Below are 10,298 nucleotides of genomic sequence, written 5' to 3'. Positions count from 1 at the left end.
CACACACACACACACACACACACACACACACACACACACACACACACCCTCTTTCAATCATATCAATCTAATCTATGAGTGTGTCATCATATAGATTAGAGAAGAGGAGTCGTTCATACACTCCTGTCAGTGTCGAGCACTATTTCCAGTTTAACCTAATGGAGAGATGGAGGTCGTTCAGGATAATGAATGACCTCTATGTCCCATTAGCAATGAGCTTATTCACAGTAACATACTGTATACAGTACAGTATACAGTAACATACAGTATGTTACTGTATCAGTAACACACTAGTTCATACACACATTTCTGCAAACACTTATACATACGTATGCATGAGTCAAAGCTACTGGAGGTCATTTTGATGGATTGCTACTGTAACATGCAATGCTATAAACTACTGTTGCACCATACTTACAATGATAAATAGTTTAATTAGTAATCAAAGAAACTTACAAATGATTTGTCTGTCAAATTAGTCAAGACCCTTTATAGGTGATGCAGAGTAACAAAACTAAAAGCTACTCTAGATGGATAACCACAACCACCATATAAACAATACATCTGTTGCATTGCTTATCTGATGTTGGCATGGTCCCTGTCAAATACACAGAGAAGACAAGATTTAAATGAACAAATAGGGACTTTTCTTAGTAGAAGTGCCCTCTTTACAGACTCTTTTCTGGAATGAACATTCTGGATATCTGCAATATAAGTCAGAGGAGAAACTCCCATTTCGGATATCGACAATCCATTCTTACTATAGTCATTATTGAAATGAGCCATTTTGGAATATTATTATCTTTTTTATGTATCTGCAATTGCGTTGCTTCTAGGCATAATTCTACAACGAATAAAAGATATCTGAGTCATAATGCCTATTGTGAATATCTGTAATGACATTTTTACGACACAGATAGCAGCTCCTGAGCTTCATTCAGGGGAATCAGGAGTACATTGCCATCAGCCCTTTCTGCCTCTTTTACCCCCTCAACTTCACAAACCAGTGAATGCGAGTGCTCTTGTGTGTAGTTTAAAAGAAAGCACACTTAGTCATCTCTAACTGTTGCCACATTGCTTAGTTTCACTCTTACTTAATTAAAAGGGATATCACAGAGGGGAAAAGGGTCTAAAAACGGTGCTCTCCATATGATTACCGTAAAAATGTGCCATCAAGTTTTACAGTCTGAACAACTGGGTTCATTGAGAAGCTTGTGCAGCAAGAGGTGCCAATAAAACCTGCATTGGCCACACCCCGTCTGTCTACGGCTCTGGCCCAGTCTACTGCACACAGATATCAGGGCCTTCCACGGCATCTTTCAGCCAGATGATCCATGTAGCTACTCAGTAGGCTATTACAGTCTGTTGAACAGCTGCATGTCATTTTAAAGTGTCGAGGCTTTTTCCTGATTTTGTGAGCGGTTTATCTTGTAAAACTTCCAGTTGAAAGACCACAGAACCTTTTCCAGACAAACAAATACATTTGAAGACATGGTGGAGGGAAAGCAGTTTAAAGGAGTTAGTAATGACTTGCTTAGGGGGGGGGGGGTCTTGCATGGTCTTGCATGTCCTTTGGGGAGATCAGGGTTCCTTTTCGGGATTAAAAAGAAACACTGGTTGTCCTCATAAGACAGGCTACTCAGTAGGGATGCCACCAACTGGCCAAAGCGGAAGGTTTCATCATGTGTAACTCATGCCGATCTCATTTTTACAGTTCTGCCATTTTTTTAATTTTTGTTTACAGTGGAAGGACATGCTCGTACACATTCCCAATAGTGCTGACAGGGCAAGGGAGAAGAGAAGAGGTTCTAGAGGTTCGTTCTACTGATGAGTAGAAAAGACGTGAGCACTGAGGAAAAGTATTCCCAGTTGATCCAGCGAACAAGTTCCCCATACAGAAAACTGAACCCGTACTCTCGTCCCTCGGGGGTTCTTCTTCCGGTCCAATCCAACATCCTCTGCCTGTTAGTTTGACCTCAGCTTTTTCCCATGACCACATTTCTCTGGAGCACGGTCACAGTGCCCATTGTACTGTAGAATATAAATAAATTGACCTATCCCAGCATCCTACTCACTGAATGATCTAAACAGGCCTGGCTATTTGACAAACACTCAACATACACCAAAGCAACTATAGCAAATATCAAACTCAATGTCCGGAGCAGCCATGACAGCATTAGAGGAGAGTCACTCTCCAATGTCCGTATTGGCTGCCTTCTATAGCCCAAGGGCATGCGTTTTGCCAATCACATTAGACTGACACAATCCAACCAATTCAATTGAGCTGCAAAAATAACATCAGCATCACTGCCAAGGCAATTCAAGGCTCCTGTTATTGAGTCGGGGAGCTCAATGTTTGATTATTTCAAATGAAGGACACCACGCAGAGAAGATGAGACTTTGTCACTGAGTTCCAGTTTCAGGCCACTGTGCTAATAATCTAGGCTGCAGGTACAGTAAGTTGGCTTCCCATTTGTCCAATGACTAAAAAGGACACATGACAATACAACCGACGTCAGTGCAACAAACAAAGTTCAGTTCATATTTCTCGTTCAATACCTGCCATACGTACACAATTAAAGAAGCAAAGCACAACCTGTTACTAGCTCGCAATGATTCCACCGCCAATAGCACAATATTAGAGCAGGACAGTTTTGAGCTCAATATCATTATGTTCACATTTTTCAGAATATGATATGTGGCTGTTCAAAAATCACATAAAACAATCAAACTAGAATTTCACAACATGAACTATGTCAGAAAGTATGCACTGCGCCTTTAACAGAAAAAAACAAACAAACAAAAGACAAGTCCTTAGTTTTTAATCATGTTGCATGAATTCATAAAAACTTTTGTATAAGAAAAACAAAGTTACCATATCACCAAGACACCTCCAAAAGTTGATAAATTACTAATATTGACTCGTTGCCCAGAAGTCAGTGTGTACTTTTTAAAGGACACGTGGCCTCTTGACAGTTTACAATGTATCCCTACACACAGACATCAAGTCTAATCGTCAACCATCGCTGACTCTAAATTCAGGAGAAAAAAACAAATACTTGGCACACAGCTTAGCCCGGCATTAAGGTATATTATCACACCAAACTAACGTGTAAAATCCAACAACACCTATTGTTGTTGTTCAGTATTATTCTGTGTTCTGGTTATGAGATGCTCCATGACCTTCACTGAACTACTTCTGAAGTGTGAATATAAACATTCGACAGAGGTGGAATATCATTTAATTCTCCTGTGGTTGTGTTCTTGCCTTGAGAACATGTCTGAAGCTGTCTGAATATGTTTACCTGTAGGTTTCAGCAGCAATAGAAGCAGCTGGAATATGACAGAGGATCATATGTCAGGATCAGGCTAGACACTGAATAAGTAGGAGGCAGTAATCTTAGCGCTGATTAAAAACATCACCCCTTTTCTTTTCTCTCCTCGAATCCTCAAAACTTGTCTTCTTTGTTTCTTCGCAGTTTCTCTTCTAAACTTTTTTTCCCTCTCTTTTCTTTTATGGTTTCAATCTTCTCCTCCTCTGCTGACCGCGTCACCTTTCACCACCTTACTACTCCGTGTGCTGTCACCTCCTTACTCCTCTCCTTCATTTCTGCGCTTGCATGCATCCTTTCTGTCTCTTTTTGTCCTTACTTCCATCTTCCCTTTGTATGTCTATCCATTTCCTCTGCAATCTCTTCTCAGAGAGTCTAATAAAGAGCCGCACACACACACACACACACACACACAGGTGCATATCAAGCATGGCTGTGCTTGCAGCTAAGTAGCAACACAGCAGCAAACATCTTATTTGTGTGAAATGCTAGATGACTTTCACTGTGCATGTGCTACAGCAGAGGGGCTATTATCACACTGCACCACGATACTGGCAGTTTTTACTTGGTTTTGGTTTGTGCCTCTGGTTTGCATTTCATTTAAAGTTTTTCTCTGATCCAAAAACTGATTCAAATGTTCTCTCAGAGGCTACTTTTCCTTCCTTTATTGGGTATTTAAATACAAGTGTCTCTGTATTTCTTTTACAAGCCCCGAGGGTAACAGGGAAATACTTTGGCAGTGGCCCCATAAAATAAATGTTCTAGTCAACATTCTTCTCCTGCACTGTGTCCTTGAGGGAATAAACCCTCATATTATTTAAATCACTAGTCACACACTAATTAGTATAATTGATTTGTGCATCAATAAAGAAAAGATGTATTTAATCCTAAAAAGTGGCGTAGCGCGCTGCTTGGATCTCCAAAATATCTTGGGGGCTGTGAGCCAACATGTTTCCACATCACTGTTTGTTGGCCTATAAAACATAACACGTTGGATATGCAGAGAAACAGTTGCAACTCGTCATCACTCGTATGGAATCTGTTTTACTTAATGCGTCTTCAAAAATTGGTAAAATCTTACCAGTGGGATGAAAATCCATCTTTCTTTGGAAGTTTAATGAAATATTTAATGAGTTTGGTTATTTCCTCTACTCCTGTTGCATTTTAAGAATCTATGCTGGAAAAGAACTCACTTTTTTATGAAATGTAAATTGTGTTGGAGATGAAATGATGGTGGCCTGGTGGTCACAGCTGAGAGATGGGAGAAGGGAGGTATAATTTGGATGACTCAGCTCTGAGGTAAGGGCATTCCTTCGGGGAACTGCCTGGCTTCTGCACAAACTGTAGACCTTCAAACAGCTCAGCATCTGTTTATCTGAAGGAGGTCTAACGTGGTATAAGGGGTCCCCCGCTCAGACTAATACTCTTGCAAAACTGCTTGTTTAATTTCCCTCGCTGTTTCTTCTTTGCCTGATTGGAACTGCACCAAATTATATTCAAGTTGCAAGTCAAGTGCATCATATAAACGTGCGTCCTGCCAGGTGCAAGGCAGGCTGCATCTCCAATGTTTTGAAACGCTGCTGCGTTTCTTTCACCAGCAAATGTTCATAAACCAAAATCATTGAAGATGAAAGATGTCTTACCTTGCGAAAGTTGCAGAGCAACAAAAACACAGAGGCGGTGCAGCGGACTGCTGCATGCAGTGTGGACACCACCAGCTGAGGATAGATTGTCTGAGCTGAGAGAGAGAGAGAGAGAGAGAGAGAGAGAGAGAGAGAGAGAGAGAGTGAGTCTCTATGCCCTGCATTTAATGCACCAAAAGCACCAACATTTCTCTGAAAATGTCTCTGAGCATGTAAATATGTTTTGGAGTCACAAACATTTTTATAACATCTTTATTGCAGTAAGCCTGACACACATAACATTTGCAAATACATTTTATCATGTCCATGACTGACTTCCTTGTATGTAAACTACTGCCCCCATGTGGTATTTTTCAGAAACTGAGTCAATTTAATGTAAAATTGCACCTTTCTGATGTTAAGACATACATTGCAGATCATATAAAGGCTCAGAATTTTCCAATTTTCAGTGCATACCAACACCAGCTGGGGCCTGTGCAAATGCTCCCCTTATTTCAAACTGTGTGTTCTGCAAAACATGCATTTGCACTCATAATGCACGGCAAGATGTTACTACAATTTGCAATCTGCAAATACAGCAGTCTCTAACCCTTACTGTTTTTAATGTCAGTGTTGTAAAATTGTAAATTGAAAATGAATTGAAAATAAATCCAAAATGAAAATGAATTCAAAAATGAAAGTGAATTTATCACGAGCCATGATAAATCACACTAAAATCAAACATCAAGACACCAAAAACACCAAAATTCATCGTCGTCCAAGTCCATCTCTGTGCTCACACAAATGGTGTGAAACATCTTGTGGCAGTTGTCACATTGAACCCACAAAACCAATCCTTCTGGATCCTTTGGAGGATAAGGCTGTCTGCACCGTCCGCATCGCAAAATCTTCTTTTCACATTTTTTCTTCTTTGCAGCTATGTGACCTACTCAGAGGGGGGAAAAGAAAAAAAAACAGAACACGTGTGAGGAAATTGCCAAATTTTCATGGGTGTTTTACAAGTTAAGACCGTTCGGCGTACCAGTGGATGTTGTGGGTTCAGCAGTTGAGGAGGAGGAGCCAGGAAACAGGGGACCTAGAGGCATGGAGGAGGTCTGCCACAGGTTGGAAGCTGTGCATTTGAAAACACATGACTTAGCTGTCTTGAAACGTTTGTTTTTATAATAGCTCAAGTTACCAACATATTAAAATGTTGTTGAATGTATTTTACATAGTTTTTACAGATTATATCAAGTATTTCTAACGAGAGGCCGAGGAAGGAGCTTGGGACTTGCTGTATGTTCTACAGAATCATGTTAAACATTAAAATAATAATTCTGAATAATGTTTGTGCATATATTCATATGTGCATGTCAAAAATGAAACTTTACCTTCTACAATTTTATGATGCCGGTCATTGGAAGACAAGCTGGTGTTGGTTGGTGTGCTGCTGGGGCTGATTGAGGCGCTGTGGGATGCACAAGTGGGAACAAAGAGGGCTGAGGGGCCAGCAGCACCGCAACTGGTGTCTGGATGGGCCCCAGAGGGAAGGCGTCTTTTGCGGCCGAGACGAGAGCCACCGGGTAAGGTAGAGGAAGAGACTGCCAGTTCGGTGTCTTCCGCCCCCTGTCGCTTCACACTTCTGGCCTCCACTCTTGCTGCACTCTCCTCCACCTTCTTGATGACATCTGACATTTCCTGTGCTGTCAGCACGTAGGCACTTCCCCTGACCTTTCGGGTTTCACAGGTTTGGTTGGTTTTGGACAAGACATGGGCCAGTTCCACAGTTATGTGCCCTGATGCTACCAGCGGATGGGTGAGGTAGGGATCGGATGATGGAGAGGAAGGCGGACTCTCATGCGGGGGTAACCGGGAAAGGGGGATGTCTTTGACTGAACCCCTTTTGTTTGTGCGTGGTTTATTACCGTGGTCAATAATGTCTGGGGTCTGGGAGGTAAGGCGATGGTGGTTCCGCTCCTTGAAATTAATCCACCAGGTTTGGCCGAGAACAGACCTGGGTTTGTGCGGATTACGATAATTATAAATGGCCAGAGCTTGGGCCACAACCTGATACTTTCTTTGAGGACACCCGTGACTGGCAGAGTACAAACAATACTCCACCAGCGAATTCTCATCTTCAGGGGTGAGAAGCTGGCTTTGGCCATAGATGCAATCAGTGGCTACACGTCCACTGATTCGGTCTGACAGGCTAGACTTTGGGACTCCAAATTGCTTGGCTGCACGCCTTAGAGTTTGCCTGCCTGCCTGCACCTCCTGCATGGCCTGCCCCATGGCTTCTTTGGTCCATCTGGGCCTCTTACTCTCTCTCTTCCTCAGCTGCCGGATATTGGGCATCTTCTGCATATTACAAGAAATTAGTAATAGTACAATTCATGTCACGTCAACATTCTGATTACTGATTATTTACTACATAAACAAAAACATCAGCCTTTTCTTTCAAAATCAAGTGGCTCCTATGAAGATAAATACACAAATTAAGACATATTTAAAAGACCGTACCTACCTTTCTTTTAGATTTGTCTCCTTTCTGCGTCCTTTCCTTCCTCTGCACTTTTTCTTTTGTTCTTTCTCGTTCAGCCTATCTTCTCAAGCATCACCAAACAGAGCTGAACGACAAACACATGAATACATCCATGATTTAGTTAAATACATCCACCACTTAGATGATAAAGTAGCTTCTTGTTTTCACACACACATGTGCACTGTCACATTCATTCTCACACTCACTCAGTGCATGAAGTTCATCTATGATTACTATCATTTCACCTACACTTATTTAAATACATTTGTGCTTACTAACACATCACCTACATATATTACACAGAACGTGGGAGAAACACCGGCTTTGTTTGTTTGTTTGCCCTGAGTCCGTGGTTAACGTTAGTACGGCCCTGTTAGTCTTCTCTGAGTGCTCAACTCTTTCACAGATATCTCGTCTCCTCTGTCCTAACCATAGACTGTTCATAAGAAGGGTCCCAACGCAGCGGGGAACAGACTAAGCTAGCTTCAAGACGAGCCAGTTGCAGCTAAAGCGATAGCTAGCTAGCTAACGGTAACTACGCGATAGCTGTTACGTTACTTGATGCACTCGTTACTTAAGGGGAAGTTAGTTAGTAAGTGTGGTCAGAGTGCTCTCTTCTATCAAGGTTTATGTTATAATATTCAACCATGTATATATGATGTTATGCATGTATACAAATTAAATTACACACGTTGACTCATTGATTATACTTACTACACATAAATCCATGTTCGATAGTGGTTATGACAGAGCGGATGTGTCCGACTCAGGATTATTACAGCAGCAACGGTGGCCGGCTCAGGACATAACACGTCTATATTCGGGTCACGTCATTTTTTCAAAATTAGGCAATCTGAAAGGGTTTAACGCTCAACTGTAGTAAATACGGGGTGATGTGTAAATCTGGTATAGTAGCATTATTATTAATTGCAGTACTATTCTTTGGACAGTTATATTATTTAGTTTTTAGGAATTGTTATTTTTTCTCTATTTTAATACTCTATAGTTATATTCCTTAGATGATTGTTTTATTTCAATATTTTTTTCAAAGCAAAAGTAGTAGCCTGCTTAGGAAGAGGCAACTTTGTAATTGATTGTCCTGTATACAGGAAGTATGCAGTTTAATATCACCGCTTATTGAATTGATATTCGAAATGATCTTTACTTCGAACTTTTAATAAAATATAACGATATTTTAAAATTGACAACAGTACTGAACCCTATAGTGTTTACAAAGCCATGAATTGATGAGACAATACACAGACAAACAAAACAAAACAACAACTTCATAACAGAGGCGGATCCACGCTTTCGATTGTGACAGCTCGGTGGCAAGCAGGAACGTGAGCCAATGAAAGTGGAGAGTGGGCGGGCGCTTGTTGTTGTGGTTGACTGTTCACTTCCTGCTTGACAGCGTGAAATCAATAAGCTGCAGCAGCCGTGAATACTCTACACTAGGAGGAAAAGAGAAGAAACTAAGGACATGGCAGCAAAGTAGGTACTAAACAGAGAGTCTGTCACTTTCTTCCTTCACTTTCTAAAGACTCTCTAAGTTTAGCCCGTCTGTAACTACAGTGCGAGTAAACCGAAGAGGAAACGTGTTCATCTGAATTTAATGTGCACACCCTCTGCTGCTCACAAGACTGCGGCATGTGATGCCGATTAGATAAATACACTCTGCAGCCCTGTTTCAGTCCGACTGCCAGAGATGCAGGGGAAGCTGAATTCAACATTTAAGCTAAGTTCGTGGTTGGTCATGTTGCATGTTTTGCTCGTTTTATATAGTTGATTTAGGTATTTTGGTTTTAAAGTGTTTTAAGCACCACATTTACCTTTTATTGTACTGGTCATGTAATGTCTATGTAAGTGTCTGAAAACCATAATGGCAATGTATTTGTGAATTCATCACATGTGAAATGCTGTATTATTACATGTGATGCAGGTTAAAGTTCTTGATTAATTGTTTAGTCCATCAAAAATATGTTAATATGTTAGTGAAGCAAAATACTATTTACAATTTCTCCAAGTCCACAGTGATGTGTTTTGTTTAACCAACAGTCCAAAATCCAAATATATTAAATTTGCTGTCATATATGACCAAGGAAAGCAGCAAAAAAACTCGCATCTGATATTTTCTGTTCATCGATTAGTCGACCAGCAGCTACATTACATTAAATGGATGTTTTCACGTGTCTTGCAATCCAAATGGGATATCTGAAAATCCAATGTGCCTGTAACATGTGAACGCATCTCAAGTAGAATGTCAGAAAACCACAAGCCTACATGTGGATGTTTTTTTTAATGATTGCAGGTGTCGTGCTTGATGAGGCCTTCAAGAAACCCAAACAAAAGAGGAAGCAGCAGTCAGTTAAATTTCCATCTTTGAATAAAGCCTCTCTCCAAGACGCGGACCAAACATGGTGCACGTCTACAACTGCCATCCTTTCTCCTCACAGCAGATAGTACAGGTAGGTTGATGCGGTCTGATACTTACTGATTCAGAACGAAAAAAGCTAATTATCCAAATTCTGCTGTTTTGTGTCTGTATCAGGTCTTAACTCATCCACCTTCCCTCTCAGGTGGAGCAGCAGCCTGGACTGATCTGCTGTGGAGGTGGAGCGCTGTTCGTGGTGGCTACTGGAGGATGCAAGGTTACCCTTCAACATATGTATATTTATAAACCATAGTCCTGTGACAATAAAAACTATACTTCGTTGGTAGAACATATGATACATAATGAAATGTTATCCAATAATTATAAAGAAAGCTAATATTAACTCGTGTGTGTGTGTGTGTGTGTGT

General features: G+C 40.9%; 2 protein-coding genes across 9 annotated transcripts in view; one reads left to right on the top strand and one right to left on the bottom strand.

The window, feature by feature from the left end:
• bcar3 (BCAR3 adaptor protein, NSP family member) overlaps positions 1-8,285 on the bottom strand; it is a 61,661-nt gene extending 53,376 nt beyond the window's left edge. For 2 of the 5 annotated variants that reach the window (XM_031869700.1, XM_031869704.1), the window contains exons 1-4: positions 8,211-8,285; positions 7,479-7,581; positions 6,346-7,312; positions 4,976-6,086 (exon numbers count right to left, since the gene is read on the bottom strand). The gene's annotated coding sequence lies outside the window, so the exon portion shown is untranslated. Of the gene's footprint in view, positions 1-4,975; positions 6,087-6,345; positions 7,582-7,786; positions 8,125-8,210 lie in introns of those variants that run through there. The other 3 variants (XM_031869702.1, XM_031869703.1, XM_031869701.1) reach the window with 3 other exon arrangements.
• Positions 8,286-8,910: 625 nt separating this feature from the next.
• hps3 (HPS3 biogenesis of lysosomal organelles complex 2 subunit 1) overlaps positions 8,911-10,298 on the top strand; it is a 22,122-nt gene continuing 20,734 nt past the window's right edge. For 3 of the 4 annotated variants that reach the window (XM_031869717.1, XM_031869719.1, XM_031869716.1), the window contains exons 1-3: positions 8,911-8,990; positions 9,808-9,964; positions 10,076-10,147. In XM_031869717.1, coding sequence (XP_031725577.1) covers positions 9,914-9,964; positions 10,076-10,147 — 123 coding nt within the window. In that variant the 5' untranslated portion in view covers positions 8,911-8,990; positions 9,808-9,913. Of the gene's footprint in view, positions 8,995-9,807; positions 9,965-10,075; positions 10,148-10,298 lie in introns of all 4 variants that reach the window. The other variant, XM_031869718.1, reaches the window with a different exon arrangement.

This window comes from Anarrhichthys ocellatus, unplaced genomic scaffold, assembly GCF_004355925.1.
Source record: "Anarrhichthys ocellatus isolate YVR2014 unplaced genomic scaffold, GSC_Weel_1.0 scaffold48, whole genome shotgun sequence".
NCBI lineage: Eukaryota > Metazoa > Chordata > Actinopteri > Perciformes > Anarhichadidae > Anarrhichthys > Anarrhichthys ocellatus.
Note: the sequence above shows the minus strand (reverse complement) of the source record. Positions and strands in the feature narration are given on the sequence as shown.